The 17,507-nt window shown below is 47.4% G+C and overlaps 2 protein-coding genes across 4 annotated transcripts in view; both read right to left on the bottom strand.

Moving 5' to 3' along the window:
- The window catches only part of LOC138672485 (RNA polymerase-associated protein LEO1-like), a 233,266-nt gene extending 218,529 nt beyond the window's left edge, over positions 1 to 14,737 (bottom strand). For all 3 annotated transcript variants that reach the window (XM_069760495.1, XM_069760500.1, XM_069760499.1), the window contains exon 1: positions 14,620 to 14,737. In XM_069760495.1, the coding sequence (XP_069616596.1) occupies positions 14,620 to 14,728 (109 nt within the window). In that variant the 5' untranslated portion in view covers positions 14,729 to 14,737. The remainder of the gene's footprint in view (positions 1 to 14,619) is intronic.
- Positions 14,738 to 17,415: 2,678 nt separating this feature from the next.
- LOC138671517 (uncharacterized) overlaps positions 17,416 to 17,507 on the bottom strand; it is a 573,650-nt gene continuing 573,558 nt past the window's right edge. Inside the window, exon 4 of the mRNA XM_069759692.1 lies at positions 17,416 to 17,426. Coding sequence (XP_069615793.1) covers positions 17,416 to 17,426 — 11 coding nt within the window. The remainder of the gene's footprint in view (positions 17,427 to 17,507) is intronic.

A 17,507-nucleotide genomic window follows, 5' to 3' on the forward strand; every position in this document is an offset into this window, starting at 1 on the left:
GTGAAAGATGCGGCAGGCGAAAGTACAGTTTACTCCATGGAGCTCTTTACACATACCGTGCCTGGGTTAGAGAGGGAAATTGTTAAAAGCCCATTACAAGATGAATCGGACATGGAGTGCACAGATGCCCAGCCACAGCTAGATTATTATGCTGTTCCATTGACTCAAATCACAACATTGCCCTCGCAGTGTACTGAGCCAGAATCTGACCCTGATGAGACTATGGTGCCCGGTCACGAACGCTATAGCACCTTACACGGTGACACAGAGGACGGTGCAAATGAAATTGAAGAGGAGATGATAGATAACCCAGTTGTTGACCCAGATTGGCAGCCATTGGGGGAAGAGGGTGCCGCTGCCAGTAGCTCTGAAGCGGAGGAGGATGATCCACAGCAGCCATCTACATCGCAACAGCAACAGTTTTAGGACACCGTGGCCATCTGGTGAAAGTAGCACAGCGTGCAATGCCTGAAAAGGTAATCCATAGTAGGAAGAGTGCAGTGTGGGCATTTTTTAACCAAGATCCGAATGATCAGTGCAAAGTTGTAAGAAGTGCTCAAAGACCTTTAGCAGAGGGAAGAATCTCCTAAATTTAAATACAACGTGCATGCGTAGACATTTAACCAGCATGCACTTGCAAGCCTGGACTAACTACCAAACGTCCAGTACCGTTGGTGCACCTGCTCAGAATGAAGGTAGTCAGCAATGCTACATTGCTTCCCTCACAGTAAGCCCACCGGTTAGGACACCACCAGCAGCAAATGTGGAGGTATCGTCGCAAGGCCAAAGCAGTCAGGGAATCAAAAGGTTCTTGGTAGGAAACACTGTAGGTAGGCCAACATCAAGAATACCATCACCAACCCTCTCTCAATCTGCCATGTCCACCACCACCCCCGCTAGTTCCACCATATGCAGCTCTCCAGTCCAACTCACCCTACAAGAGACTCTCGCTAGGAAAAGAAAGTACTCATCCTGTCATCCTGGTACACAGGGTTTGAATGCCCACATTGCTAGACTAATCTCGTTAGAGATGATGCCCTACCGTTTGGTTGAAAGCGAAGCTTTCAAAGCTCTGATGGCCTACGCAGTACCACGCTATGACCTACCCAGTCGACACTTCTTTGCGAGAAAAGCCATCCCAGCCCTCCACCAGCATGTCAAAGACTGCATTGTCCATGCACTGAGGCAATCAGTCAGTAGAAAGGTGCACCCCACAACAGATGCATGGACCAGTAGGATGGCCAGGGATGTTACGTGTCCATCACGGCACACTGGGTTAATGTGGTGGATGCAGGGTCCACAGGGGACAGCCATAGTGGGACAGTTCTGCCTAGCCCACGGTCTAGGAAACAGTTGGCTGTAGGCGTTCACCCCCTCCCCCTCCTCCTCTTCCAGAAGTGAAAGCTCTCCCACAGAGTGCAGTTGCACGACCACTCCATCCGCAGCTGCCAGTGTTACACACGAGGTGTCCCATTATGGAACAGCTAGGGGTAAGCCCCAGCAGGCTGTGCTACAAATGAAGTGTTTGGGCGACAACAGACACACTGCGGAAGTACTGGCCGAGTACTTGCAGCAAGAAACTCAGTCATGGCTGGGCAGTGTACATCTTGAGGCAGGTAAGGTAGTCAGTGATAACGGAAGGGATTTTATGGCTGCCATAGCCCTTTCACAACTGAAACACATTCCTTGCCTGGCTCACACCTTGAACCTGGTGGTGCAGTGCTTCCTGAAATATTATCTGGAGTTACCAGCCCTGCTCCTGAAGGTGCGAAGACTTTGCTCGCACATCCGCCGGTCACCCGTACACTCCAGCCATATGCTGAACCATCAGCGATCGCTCCATCTTCCCCAGCACCGCCTAATAATCGACGTGGCAACAAAGTGGAACTCCACATTGCACATGCTTAAGAGGCTGTACAAACAGAGGCGTGCTGTCATTTATTTGTGGGAGGATACACATACACGGGCAGGCAGTTGGATGGCAGACATGGAGTTGTCTGGTGTGCAGTGGTCGAAGCTCCAAGACCTCTGTCAAGTCCTTCAGTGTTTTGAGGAATGCACACGGCTGGTAAGTGCAGACGACGGCATCATAAGCATGAGCATCCCCCTAATGCGTCTGCTGATGCAAAGTTTGATGCACATTAAGGAGCTGGCGTCTGCAGCCGAGGAGGAGGGAAGCCTTGATGACAGTCAGCCATTATCTGGTCAGGGAACTCTCCTGCACGAGGTGGCGGACAAAGAGCAGAAGGAGGAAGAGGATGATGGGGATGAATATTTATGGGAGGAGGATGCTTCTCGGGGGGCAATAGAAACTGGTGGCGTTGCAAGTTCAGGTACAGAGTTTTTGCGGGCCACAAGTGAAGTTGATTTGCAAGAAAGTGCTCCTCAACCCAGCACAAGCAGTGAATTGACACCTGGAACATTGGCCCACATGGCAGAGTATGCCTTGCGTATCCTAAAAAGGGACCCCCGCATTATCAAAATGATGACCGATGATGATTACTGGTTGGCCTGCCTCCTGTATCCACGATACAAAGGAAAATTACAAAATATCATGCCACATGAGAACCTGGAGCAAATATTGGCTACCAAACAAGCAACTCTTGTAGACCGTTTGGTTCAGGCATTCCCAGCACACAGAGGCGGTGATGGTTCTCACACGAGCCTTAGGGGGCAACATGGCAGAGGTGTTAGAGGTGCACAAATCAGAAGTGGCATTGGACAGAGGGGTTTTATGACCAGGTTGTGGAGTGATTTCGCAATGACCGCAGACACGACAGGTACTGCTGCATGGATTCAAAGTGACAGGAGACAGCATTTGTCCAGTATGGTTACTAACTATTTTTCCTCCCTTATCGATGTTCTCCCTCACAGGTCATTCCCCTATGATTACTGGGCATCTAAAATAGACACCTGGCCTGAATTGGCAGAATATGCATTGCAGGAGCTTGCTTGCCCAGCTGCTAGTGTGCTATCAGAAAGTGTCTTCAGTGCTGCTGGTTCAATACTGACCTAAAAAAGGACACGTCTGGCTACCCGAAATGTTGATGATCTAACCTTCATTAAAATGAACCAATCATGGATTTAAAATTATTTTGCCCCACCTTCCCCTGCTGACACGTAGCTTGCCTGAAAAATGTCTTGCTTTTGGCCTCCTCTTAATGACTACTCCAATTCATCCATTTGCAGCTGATGAATGTCCACCATAGGCCATTTTTATACCTCCCTAAATGGGCTGACTCCCCCCACAGGGCCGTGGTCACCGCTTGGCGCAAGCACCAGTGCGAGTGCCGTTTGCCTGGACAGGTGGGTGCGCCCAATCTTGGGCGACGGCACTGGCACAGGGTCCCTTATAGTACAATGAATTGTCTCTGACGGTGGTGGTGCACAACCAACGTCAGACACACCGTCGCAATATGAGGAGCCTGTGCCAGTTCCGCTGCCCACGAGAGAGTGTCCCCCCCCCCCCCGCTCGAACAGTGCTCTACCACTTGCAAAACTTACCTCTCCCTGCTCCACCACTGTGTAGTCTGTGCTGTTAAATCCTTCAATGGCACTGCCAATACAAATTTGTTGAAATGATAGATGATAGTAAAAATATACAGGGGCCCTGGCCTCCATTTAGACCAGTTAATACTTTTCGCCAACTACCACTGTCTGCTACTCAGCAGAGGAGCCCACCCCTGTACCTAGCTATGCCACCAGTTTATTTATGGGCTGACATTTAGCCCACTTTATTATTTTGGCCTACTAACTGTGTCAGCCACTTATTACAGTTGTCCTCCACTGAACAAAGCAATGCCACCTGTGTACTCCTGTTACCAATTTTGAACTGCATTTAGCCTAGTTTTTTATTTTAGGCCTACTACCTGTGTCTGTCTGCGCCACTCCTTACAGCTGTCCTCCACTGAACAAAGCTATGCCACCTGTGTACTCCTGTTACCAATTTTGAACTGCATTTAGCCTACTTACTTATTTGGGCATAGTAACTGTGTCAGCCTCTCATTACAGTTGTCCTCCGCTGAACAAAGCTATGCCGCCTGTGTACTCCTGTTACCAATTTTGAACTGCATTTAGCCAACTTTTTTATTTTAGGCCTACTAAGTCTGTCTGCGCCACTCCTTACAGCTGTCCTCCACTGAACAAAGCTATGCCGCCTGTGTACTCCCGTTACCAAATGTGAACTGCATTTAGCCTACTTACTTATTTGGGCCTAGTAACCCAGGTCAGCCAGTGCTTACAGTTGCCCTCCACTGAAAAAAGCTATGCCGCCTGCGTTACAAATTTTGAACTGCATTTAGCCTACTTTTTTATTTTAGGCCTACTAAGTCTGTCTGTGCCACTCTTTACAGCTGTACTCCATTGAACAAAGCTATGCCGCCTGTGTACTCCTGTTACCAACAGTGAACTGCATTTAGCCTACTCTTTTATTTTAGGCCTACTAAGTCTGTCTGAGCCACTTATTACAGTTGTCCTCCACTGAACAAAACAATGCCGCCTGTGTACTCCTGTTACCAATTTTGAACTGCATTTAGCCTACTTACTTATTTGGGCATAGTAACTGTGTCAGCCTCTCATTACAGTTGTCCTCCGCTGAACAAAGCTATGCCGCCTGTGTACTCCTGTTACCAATTTTGAACTGCATTTAGCCAACTTTTTTATTTTAGGAACCAGAACCAAACCAAAGAATGGTAGCCGTGCGGCACTAGAACCACAACTTTTCACAGGTGTGTGGATGAGCGGCGGCAGCGTCCGCTGCAACACTATCCAGAGAAAACAGCTCAGGGTGGTGCTCACAGAACAATCCACAGAGGACCAAAGGCTTCACTGACGGTATATCAGAAGAGAAAATATGGCACTCACCCCTAGAAATGCTGTGATGAAGTCCTTTATTTGCTACAAACAGCAATCAGGTACACATGGAGAGGCGGCAGGACGTGAACAGGAGAGGGTGCGGGGAAACGGTAAGGACTACGGCCGTTTCACGCAAAGCGCTTCAACGGGTCCAGGTTATTTTAGGCCTACTAAGTCTGTCTGCGCCACTCATTACAGCTGTCCTCCATTGAACAAAGCTATGCCGCCTGTGTACTCCAGTTACCAATTTTGAACTGCATTTAGCCTACTTACTTATTTAGGCCTACTAACTGTGTCTGCCTCCCATTACAGTTGTCCTCCACTGAACAAAGCTGAGCCGCCAGTTTACTCCTGTTTCAAATATTAAACTGCATTTCGCCTACTTGTTTGGTTGGGCCCACTAACGGTGTCTGCCGCTGCTTGTTGTTCTCCACTGAACAAAGCTGAGCCTCAATTTTCATCCTGTTTTGGATATTTAACTGCATTTGGCCTACTTGTGTGGTTGGGTTTACTAACGGTGTCTGCCGCTCCTTGCTTTTCCCCTCCACTGAACAAAGCTGAGCCTCAATTTTCATCCTGTTTCAAATATTAAACTGCATTTGGCCTACTTGTTTGGTTGGGCCTACTAACGGTGTCTGCCGCTCCTTGCTTTTCTCCTCCACTGAACAAAGCTGAGCCTCAATTTTCATCCTGTTTCGAATATTAAACTGCATTTGGCCTACTTGTTTGGTTGGGCCTACTAACGGTGTCTGCCGCTCCTTGCTTTTCTCCTCCACTGAACAAAGCTGAGCCTCAATTTTCATCCTGTTGTGAATATTAAACTCCATTTGGCCTACTTGTTTGGTTGGGCCTACTAACGGTGTCTGCCGCTCCTTGCTTTTCTCCTCCACTGAACAAAGCTGAGCCTCAATTTTCATCCTGTTTCGGAAATTAAACTGCATTTGGCCTACTTGTTTGGTTGGGCCTACTAACGGTGTCTGCCACTCCTTGCTTTTCTCCTCCACTGAACAAAACAGTGCCGCCTGTTTAGTCCTTTTACCAATTTTGAACTGCTTTTAGCCTACTTTTTTATTTTGGGCCTATATCTGTGTTTCCTCCTCATCCTGCCCAGCCACTGCTAGATGAGTCTGCTGGTACAATGACCCAGACCACTACATTCCCCTTGCACTCTCAGCAGGGTCAGATTCTGGCTGTGTAAAGTCAGGTTCCCCTTCCCGCATACTATAACACCTTACATGGGGACAAAGAGGAAGGTGCAGATGAAAGTGCAGGTTCCTTCATCAGCTGGGGGGGCATACTCGTTGGCGACGTCACTGGCACAGGGCCCCTCTGTTGTGAATTCTGTTGTCAAGCTCCCTCCTGTGGTCATGAATGGTACTTCGGCTGGTTCTGTCCATGGGCTTCCTCTGGTGGTGGTGAGTGGGGCTGCGGCTTCTGAGGTTCCTTCCACAGGTGACGAGGTTAATTCGTTAGCTGGCTGCTCTATTTAACTCCACCTAGATCATTGCTCCATGCCACCTGTCAATGTTCCAGTATTGGTCTAGTTCACTCCTGGATCGTTCTTGTGACCTGTCTTCCCAGCAGAAGCTAAGTTCCTGCTTGTTTTTCTCTGGTTTGCTATTTTTCTGTCCAGCTTGCTATTTTGATTGTTGTCTTGCTTGCTGGAAGCTCTGGGACGCAGAGGGAGCGCCTCCGCACCGTGAGTCGGTGCGGAGGGTCTTTTTGTGCCCTCTGCGTGGCCTTTTTGTAGTTTTTTGTGCTGACCGCAAAGCTACCTTTCCTATCCTCTGTCTGTTCAGTAAGTCGGGCCTCACTTTGCTAAATCTATTTCATCTCTGTGTTTGTAATTTTCATCTTTACTCACAGTCATTATATGGGGGGGGGGCTGCCTTTTCCTTTGGGGAATTTTTCTGAGGCAAGGTAGGCTTTATTTTTCTATCTTTAGGGCTAGCTAGTTCCTTAGGCTGTGTCGAGTTGCATAGGGAGCGTTAGGAGCAATCCACGGCTATTTCTAGTGTGTGTGATAGGATTAGGGATTGCGGTCAGCAGAGTTCCCACGTCTCAGAGCTCATCCTATGTTATCAGTAACTATCAGGTCATTCCGTGTGCTCTTAACCACCAGGTCCATTATTGTCCTGACCACTAGGTCATAACAGTACAGGTGGCCCAAAGTACTAATGCATCTCAATAGAGGGATAAGAGAAGTTCTGAGACCATTTTTTTCCCTTTGCAGTGTGTTTTGTCTCTCTTTTCCCCTTTACCTCTGGGTGGTTCAGGATACAGGTGTAGATATGGACATTCAAGGTCTGTCCTCTTGTATGGATAATCTCACTGCAAGGGTACAAAACATTCAAGATTTTGTGGTTCAGAATCCAATGTTAGAGCCTAGGATTCCAATTCCTGATTTGTTTTTTGGGGATAGATCTAAGTTTCTGAATTTCAAAAATAATTGTAAATTGTTTCTTGCTTTGAAACCTCGCTCCTCAGGTGACCCTGTTCAACAAGTGAAAATCATTATTTCTTTGTTGCGTGGTGACCCTCAAGACTGGGCATTTTCCCTTGCGCCAGGAGATCCGGCATTGCGTGATGTTGGTGCGTTTTTTTCTGGCGCTCGGATTGCTTTATGATGAACCTAATTCAGTGGATCAGGCAGAGAAAATCTTTCTGGCTCTGTGTCAGGGTCAGGATGAGGTAGAGATATATTGTCAGAAGTTTAGGAAGTGGTCTGTACTCACTCAGTGGAATGAATGTGCCCTGGCAGCAATTTTCAGAAAGGGTCTCTCTGAAGCCCTTAAGGATGTCATGGTGGGATTTCCCATGCCTGCTGGTCTGAATGAGTCTATGTCTTTGACCATTCAGATCGATCGACGCTTACGTGAGCGTAAAGCTGTGCACCATTTGGCGGTATTATCTGAGCATAGACCAGAGCCTATGCAATGTGATAGGACTTTGACCAGAGCTGAACGGCAAGAACACAGACGTCGGAATGGGCTGTGTTTTTACTGTGGTGATTCCACTCATGCTATCTCCGATTGTCCTAAGCGCACTAAGCGTTTCGCTAGGTCGGCCACCATTGGTACGGTACAGTCGAAATTTCTTTTGTCCGTTACTCTGATCTGCTCTTTGTCATCCTATTCTGTTATGGCATTTGTGGATTCAGGCGCTGCCCTGAATTTGATGGACTTGGAGTTTGCTAGGCGCTGTGGTTTTTTCTTGGAGCCCTTGCAGTATCCTATTCCATTGAGAGGAATTGATGCTACGCCTTTGGCCAAGAATAAGCCTCAGTACTGGACCCAATTGACCATGTGCATGGCTCCTGCACATCAGGAAGATATTCGCTTTTTGGTGTTGCATAATCTGCATGATGTGGTCGTTTTGGGGTTGCCATGGCTACAGGTCCATAATCCAGTATTGGATTGGAAATCTATGTCTGTGTCCGGCTGGGGTTGTCAGGGAGTACATGGTGATGTTCCATTTTTGTTTATTTCGTCATCCACCCCTTCTGAAGTCCCGGAGTTTTTGTCGGATTACCGAGATGTATTTGATGAGCCCAAATCTAGTGCCCTACCTCCTCATAGGGATTGCGATTGTGCTATCAATTTGATTCCTGGTAGTAAGTTTCCTAAGGGCCGACTGTTCAATTTATCTGTGCCAGAGCACGCCGCTATGCGGAGTTATGTAAAGGAATCCTTGGAGAAAGGTCATTTTCGCCCGTTGTCGTCACCATTGGGAGCAGGGTTCTTTTTTGTGGCCAAGAAGGATGGTTCCTTGAGACCTTGTATTGATTACCGCCTTCTTAATAAGATCACAGTCAAATTTCAGTACCCTTTGCCGCTGCTGTCTGATTTATTTGCTCGGATTAAGAGGGCTAGTTGGTTCACCAAGATAGATCTTCGTGGTGCATATAATCTTGTGCGTATTAAACAGGGCGATGAATGGAAAACAGCATTTAATACGCCCGAGGGCCATTTTGAGTACCTGGTTATGCCATTCGGGCTTTCCAATGCTCCATCAGTATTTCAGTCCTTTATGCATGGCATCTTCCGAGAGTACCTGGATAAATTCCTGATTGTATATTTGGATGATATTTTGGTCTTCTCGGATGATTGGGAGTCTCACGTGGAGCAGGTCAGAATGGTGTTCCAGGTCCTTCGTGCGAATTCTTTGTTTGTGAAGGGGTCAAAGTGTCTCTTTGGAGTTCAGAAGGTTTCATTTTTGGGTTTAATTTTTTCCCCTTCTACTATCGAGATGGACCCTTTTAAAGTCCAGGCCATTTATGATTGGACTCAGCCGACATCTGTGAAGAGTCTGCAAAAGTTCCTGGGCTTTGCTAATTTTTATCGTCGCTTCATCAGTAATTTTTCTAGTGTTGCTAAACCATTGACTGATTTGACCAAGAAGGGTGCTGATGTGGTCAATTGGTCTTCTGCGGCTGTGGAAGCTTTTCAGGAGTTGAAGCGTCGTTTTTCTTCTGCCCCTGTGTTGTGCCAGCCAGATGTTTCGCTTCCGTTTCAGGTCGAGGTTGATGCTTCTGAGATTGGAGCAGGGACTGTTTTGTCGCAAAGAAATTCTGATGGCTCGGTGATGAAACCATGTGCCTTCTTTTCTAGAAAGTTTTTGCCTGCTGAGCGCAATTATGATGTTGGCAATCGAGAGTTGTTGGCCATGAAGTGGGCATTCGAGGAGTGGCGTCATTGGCTTGAAGGAGCCAAGCATCGCGTGGTGGTCTTGACGGATCACAAGAATTTGACTTATCTCGAGTCTGCCAAAAGGTTGAATCCTAGACAGGCTCGTTGGTCGCTATTTTTCTCCCGTTTTGATTTTGTGGTTTCGTACCTTCCAGGCTCTAAGAATGTGAAGGCTGATGCCCTGTCAAGGAGTTTTGTGCCCGACTCTCCGGGTGTTCCTGAGGCGGCGGGTATTCTCAAAGAGGGGGTAATTTTGTCTGCCATCTCCCCTGATTTGCGGCGGGTGCTGCAAAAATTTCAGGCTGATAGACCTGACCGTTGCCCAGCAGAGAAACTGTTTGTCCCTGATAAATGGACTAGTAGAGTTATCTCTGAGGTTCATTGTTCGGTGTTGGCTGGTCATCCGGGAATCTTTGGTACCAGAGATTTGGTGGCTAGATCCTTTTGGTGGCCGTCTTTGTCGCGGGATGTGCGTTCTTTTGTGCAGTCCTGTGGGACTTGTGCCCGGGCTAAGCCCTGCGGTTCTCGTGCCAGTGGGTTGCTTTTGCCCTTGCCGGTCCCGAAGAGGCCCTGGACGCATATCTCTATGGATTTTATTTCGGATCTCCCTGTCTCTCAAAAGATGTCGGTCATTTTGGTGGTTTGTGATCGCTTCTCTAAGATGGTCCATTTGGTACCCTTGTCTAAATTGCCTTCCTCCTCTGATTTGGTGCCATTGTTTTTCCAGCATGTGGTTTGTTTACATGGCATTCCGGAGAACATCGTTTCGGACAGAGGTTCCCAGTTTGTTTCGAGGTTTTGGCGAGCCTTTTGTGCTAGGATGGGCATTGATTTGTCTTTTTCCTCGGCTTTCCATCCTCACACAAATGGCCAAACCGAACGAACTAATCAGACTTTGGAAACATATCTGAGATGCTTTGTTTCTGCTGATCAGGATGATTGGGTGTCTTTTTTGCATTTGGCTGAGTTCGCCCTTAATAATCGGGCCAGCTCGGCTACTTTGGTTTCGTCGTTTTTCTGCAATTCTGGTTTCCATCCTCGTTTCTCTTCAGGGCAGGTTGAGTCTTCGGACTGTCCTGGTGTAGATACTGTGGTGGATAGGTTGCAGCAGATTTGGACTCATGTGGTGGACAATTTGACATTGTCCCAGGAGAAGGCTCAACGTTTCGCTAACCGCCGGCGCTGTGTGGGTCCCCGACTTCGTGTTGGGGATTTGGTTTGGTTGTCGATTCGTTATGTTCCTATGAAGGTTTCCTCTCCTAAGTTTAAGCCTCGTTTCATTGGTCCGTATAAGATTTCTGAGGTTCTCAATCCTGTGTCGTTTCGTTTGACCCTTCCAGCTTCTTTTGCCATCCATAATGTATTCCATAGGTCATTGTTGCGGAGATACGTGGCGCCTGTGGTTCCATCCGTTGATCCTCCTGCCCCGGTGTTGGTTGAGGGGGAGTTGGAGTATGTGGTGGAGAAGATTTTGGATTCTCGTATTTCGAGATGGAAACTCCAGTACCTGGTCAAATGGAGGGGTTAGGTCAGGAAGATAATTCCTGGGTCTTTGCCTCCGATGTTCATGCTGCCGATCTGGTTCGTGCCTTTCATTTGGCTCGTCCTGGTCGGCCTGGGGGCTCTGGTGAGGGTTCGGTGACCCCTCCTCAAGGGGGGGGGGTACTGTTGTGAATTCTGTTGTCCAGCTCCCTCCTGTGGTCATGAATGGTACTTCGGCTGGTTCTGTCCATGGGCTTCCTCTGGTGGTGGTGAGTGGGGCTGCGGCTTCTGAGGTTCCTTCCACAGGTGACGAGGTTAATTCGTTAGCTGGCTGCTCTATTTAACTCCACCTAGATCATTGCTCCATGCCACCTGTCAATGTTCCAGTATTGGTCTAGTTCACTCCTGGATCGTTCTTGTGACCTGTCTTCCCAGCAGAAGCTAAGTTCCTGCTTGTTTTTCTCTGGTTTGCTATTTTTCTGTCCAGCTTGCTATTTTGATTGTTGTCTTGCTTGCTGGAAGCTCTGGGACGCAGAGGGAGCGCCTCCGCACCGTGAGTCAGTGCGGAGGGTCTTTTTGCGCCCTCTGCGTGGCCTTTTTGTAGTTTTTTGTGCTGACCGCAAAGCTATCTTTCCTATCCTCTGTCTGTTCAGTAAGTCGGGCCTCACTTTGCTAAATCTATTTCATCTCTGTGTTTGTAATTTTCATCTTTACTCACAGTCATTATATGTGGGGGGCTGCCTTTTCCTTTGGGGAATTTCTATGAGGCAAGGTAGGCTTTATTTTCTATCTTTAGGGCTAGCTAGTTCCTTAGGCTGTGTCGAGTTGCATAGGGAGCGTTAGGAGCAATCCACGGCTATTTCTAGTGTGTGTGATAGGATTAGGGATTGCGGTCAGCAGAGTTCCCACGTCTCAGAGCTCGTCCTATATTATCAGTAACTATCAGGTCATTCCGTGTGCTCTTAACCACCAGGTCCATTATTGTCCTGACCACTAGGTCATAACACCCCTCATAGTACGCAAAAGTGTCTCTGCCGGTGGGAGGCGCCGCTGCCGTCAAACACACCGCCGTACTTTGAGGGGCCCTGTGCCAGTGCCAATGCGAACGAGTGGCCCCCCCTTGCTTGCAAAGTTGAAATACTTACGTCTCCCTGCTCCTGCGCCGTGACGTAGTCCGCATTTCCTGGGCCCATGAAAAACTTGAACCAGCCCTATCCCCCCACAACTTTAGCCAAATGACCCCCAATTTTCAATCACTAACTATTATTTCTAGATTGTGAGCCCCATCGGGGACAGTGATGACAATGTGTGCAAAACTGTAAAGCGCTGCGGAATATGTTAGCGCTATATAAAAATAAAGATTATTATTAATATTATAAGGTAAATTAAGATTGACAAGCTTAAGTAACAAGAATTGATGTTTTAGGCATTAAAATGGGCACTGTAGGTGTTTTCCTGTCCTCCACTCACTGCCGACTTTGATTCCCCTTTGACCTGCATCGGGTTTCGTGTTTCGGCCGATCCCCGACTTTTCGCAATAATCGGCTGATTTCACCTGACCCGACTTTTGACAAAGTCGGGTTTCGCGAAACCCGACTCGATCCTAAAAAAGTAAAAGTCGCTCAACTCTAGTGTGGGCGTATAACAATCGGAAACACAGCACCACCGGATTCACCCCCTACTCTTTGTTCTTTGGCCGACCCGGGAAGGGGCTGGCAGAGCTGGAGCTGGAACCCGAGGAGGACTACCCACGGACGGGGGTGTACTCCTGGGTTCAAGAACATCGTCGTCGGCTACGGACAATTCAATGTCTAGTGCAGAAACGACTGCAAGAATTTGAGCATCCCCAGGTAGCTCCTCAAAAGAGGACAGCCCTGCGGCCTGGAGACCGAGTCTTAGTGAGGGAAAAGGCCCACACAACAAACTAGAGTACCGGTGGGAGAAAAGACCGTACCGAGTGAAGCGACGGCTTGGCAACGGGGTTCCCGTTTATGAGGTCCAGCCCAAAACGGAAGAGGGGACTCCCACCCGCACACTGCACAGGAATATGTTGCGTCCCTGTTTGTCTCGAGATCCTGAATCAGTCCAATTGGCTCTAGCGCCCCCACCGGCTGCGCCAGCGATCAATGTAGATGTGGAAGACGAGGAAGACTCCCAATCTCTCCCTGGGAACGCAGAAACAGGGCTGGTGCCTGAAACTACCAACGTATTGGAGGAAACCTCGACTCCTCCCACAGCAGTTGACACTTCCGCCCCTGCTGATTTGAGACGCTCTGAACATTCAATGGCTGGTGTACCCCCTGTTCGCTACAATCAGGACGAGTTCATCTGGCAGCAGACTGTGCAAGGACTGGAAGATAGCCAACAGGAACTCCTGAAAATCTCGCCCGTGGAATGGCAAGCAGAAAGAGGGGGGGATGTAAGGAGGTGAAGCACAAGAAGAGTCCAGGGGCAGTTACCTTCTCGGCTCTATGCCTGGAACCATTGAGCTGTGCTACAGGTTCCCCAGGGGGCAGACTTAGAGACTGGGACAGGAAGGAAGCCGGGCAGAGAGCGGGTAAGGCATGCGCGCAAGGAACAGAGCAGCGTGAGCAGGGTGCAGCTGCGCTCCGGGAGAGAGAGAGAGCTCCCGGTCAGAGGACAAATACAGGGAGATTGCCCAGAAAGACTGCATATTGTGAGTACATGAAAGCGGACTTTGCTGGAGAGGGGCGCTTTGAGACCCGTGTAGAGACATTGGCCCGTGTAGAGACTGCGACCCCTGGTACTCGCAGTATCAGTACAGAGACTGTGACCCCTGGTACCCACGGTATCCGTGCAGAGCCCCTGATTCCTGGTGAGAGACTTAATAATAGACTGACCATCGTTTTCCCGGGATAGGCTGTGCTATAAAAGCTAAAGACTCAGAGCCTGTGCATTTCACATTAACTCCCGAAACCCCTAGGCAGCGGGCTCCTAGAGACTACTCAGCCCTCTTACCTGTAATCTCCAGTACATGAGGTATAGAAGGTGTGGAGTACATATGATACCCCAGTAATACCCTCTTACATGTAATCTCCAGTACATGGGGTATAGAAGGTGTGGGTACATATAATACCCCAGTAATACCCTCTTACATGTAATCTCCAGTACATGGGGTATAGAAGGTGTGGGTACATATGATACCCCAGTAATACCCTCTTACATGTAATCTCCAGTCCAGTACATGGGGTATAGAAGGTGGTACATATAATACCCCAGTAATACCCTCTTACCTGTAATCTCCAGTACATGGGGTATAGAAGGTGGGGGGTACATATAATACCCCAGTAATACCCTCTTACCTGTAATCTCTAGTACATGGGGTATAGAAGGTGTGGTGTACATATAATACACAAGTAATACCCTCTTACCTGTAATCTCCAGTACATGAGGTATAGAAGGTGTAAGGTACATATAATACGCAAGTAATACCCTCTTACCTGTAATCTCCAGTACATGGGGTATAGAAGGTGGTACATATAATACCCCAGTAATATCCTCTTACCTGTTATCTCCAGTACATGGGGTATAGAAGGTGCGGGGTACATATAATACCCCAGTAATATCCTCTTACCTGTAATCTCCAGCTGGTGTTCCCCGGTCGCCTCACTGACTGGGTTTGTGATCCGGACACGGAATCTTCTCCCAATGTCGTCTCTCGGGGCTTTCAGGGTAATCACCATCCTATTATCATCTATAGATGGTGTGGGGTACATACAATATCCCACTAATACCCTCTTACCTGTAATCTCCAGTACATGGGGTATAGAAGGTGCGGGGTACATATAATACCCCAGTAATACCCTCTTACATGTAATCTCCAGTCCAGTACATGGGGTATAGAAGGTGGTACATATAATACCCCAGTAATACCCTCTTACCTGTAATCTCCAGTACATGGGGTATAGAAGGTGCGGGGTACATATAATACCCCGGTAATACCTTCTTACCTGTAATCTCCAGTACATGGGGTATAGAAGGTGCGGGGTACATATAATACCCCAGTAATACCCTCTTACATGTAATCTCCAGTCCAGTACATGGGGTATAGAAGGTGGTACATATAATACCCCAGTAATAAACCTTTTACCTGTAATCTCCAGTACATGGGGTATAGAAGGTGTGGGGTACATATAATACCCCAGTATTACCCTCTTACCTGTAGTCTCCAGTACATGGGGTATAGAAGGTGTGGGGTACATATAATACCCCAGTAATACCCTCTTACCTGTAATCTCCAGTACATGGGGTATAGAAGGTGCGGGGTACATATAATACCCCAGTAATACCCTCTTACCTGTAATCTCCAGGCCAGTACATGGGGTATAGAAGGTGCGGGGTACATATAATACCCCAGTAATATCCTCTTACCTGTAATCTCCAGTACATGAGGTATAGAAGGTGTGGGGTACATATAATACCCCAGTAATACCCTCTTACCTGTAATCTCCAGTACATGAGGTATAGAAGGTGTGGGGTACATATAATACCCCAGTAATACCCTCTTACCTGTAATCTCTAGTACATGGGGTATAGAAGGAGTGGGGTACATATAATACCCCAGTAATACCCTCTTACCTGTAGTCTCCAGTACATGGGGTATAGAAGGTGCGGGGTACATATAATACCCCAGTAATACCCTCTTACATGTAATCTCCAGTCCAGTACATGGGGTATAGAAGGTGGTACATATAATACCCCAGTAATACCCTCTTACCTGTAATCTCCAGTACATGGGGTATAGAAGGTGCGGGGTACATATAATACCCCAGTAATACCTTCTTACCTGTAATCTTCAGTACATGGGGTATAGAAGGTGCGGGGTACATATAATACCCCAGTAATACCCTCTTACATGTAATCTCCAGTCCAGTACATGGGGTATAGAAGGTGGTACATATAATACCCCAGTAATAAACCTCTTACCTGTAATCTCCAGTACATGGGGTATAGAAGGTGTGGGGTACATATAATACCCCAGTATTACCCTCTTACCTGTAGTCTCCAGTACATGGGGTATAGAAGGTGTGGGGTACATATAATACCCCAGTAATACCCTCTTACCTGTAATCTCCAGTACATGGGGTATAGAAGGTGCGGGGTACATATAATACCCCAGTAATACCCTCTTACCTGTAATCTCCAGTACATGGGGTATAGAAGGTGTGGGTACATATAATACCCCAGTAATACCCTCTTACCTGTAATCTCCAGTACATGAGGTATAGAAGGTGTGGGTACATATAATACCCCAGTAATACCCTCTTACCTGTAATCTCCAGTACATGGAGTATAGAAGGTGTGGGTACATATAATACCCCAGTAATACCCTCTTACCTGTAATCTCCAGTACATGAGGTATAGAAGGTGTGAGGTACATATAATACCCCAGTAATACTCTCCTACCTGTAATCTCCAGTACATGGGGTATAGAAGGTTTGCTGTACATATAATACCCCAGTAATACCCTCTTACCTGTTATCTCCAGTACATGGGGTACAGAAGGTGTGGGTACATATAATACCCCAGTAATACCCTCTTACCTGTAATCTCCAGTACATGAGGTATAGAAGGTGTGGGGTACATATAATACCCCAGTAATACCTTCCTACCTGTAATCTCCAGTACATGGGGTATAGAAGGTTTGCTGTACATATAATACCCCAGTAATACCCTCTTACCTGTTATCTCCAGTACATGGGGTACAGAAGGTGTGGGGTACATATAATACTCCAGTAATACCCTCTTACCTGTAATCTCCAGTACATGAGGTATAGAAGGTGTGGGGTACATATAATACCCCAGTAATACCCTCTTACCTGTAATCTCCAGTACATGGGGTATGGAAGGTGTGGGGTACATATAATACCCCAGTAATACCCTCTTACCTGTAACCTGTAATCTCCAGTACATGGGGTATAGAAGGTGTGGGGTACATATAATACCCCAGTAATACCCTCTTACCTGTAATCTCCAGTACATGGGGTATAGAAAGTGGTACATATAACACCCCAGTAATACCCTCTTACCTGTAATCTCCAGTACATGAGGTATAGAAGGTGTCGGGTACATATAACACCCCAGTAATACCCTCTTACCTGTAATCTCCAGTACATGGGGTATAGAAGGTGTGGGGTACATATAATACCCCAGTAATACCCTCTTACCTGTAATCTCCAGTACATGAGGTATAGAAGGTGTGGGTACATATAATACCCCAGTTATACCCTTTTACCTGTAATCTCCAGTACATGGGGTATAGAAGGTGTGAGGTACATATTTATACCCCAGTAATACCCTCTTATCTGTAATTTCCAGTACATGGGGTATAGAAGGTGTGGGGTACATATAATACCTCAGTAATACCCTCTTACCTGTAATCTTCGGTACATGAGGTATAGAAGGTGTGGGGTACATATAACACCCCAGTAATACCCTCTTATCTGTAATCTCCAGTACATG

This window comes from Ranitomeya imitator, chromosome 3, assembly GCF_032444005.1.
Source record: "Ranitomeya imitator isolate aRanImi1 chromosome 3, aRanImi1.pri, whole genome shotgun sequence".
In the NCBI taxonomy this organism is placed as follows: domain Eukaryota; kingdom Metazoa; phylum Chordata; class Amphibia; order Anura; family Dendrobatidae; genus Ranitomeya; species Ranitomeya imitator.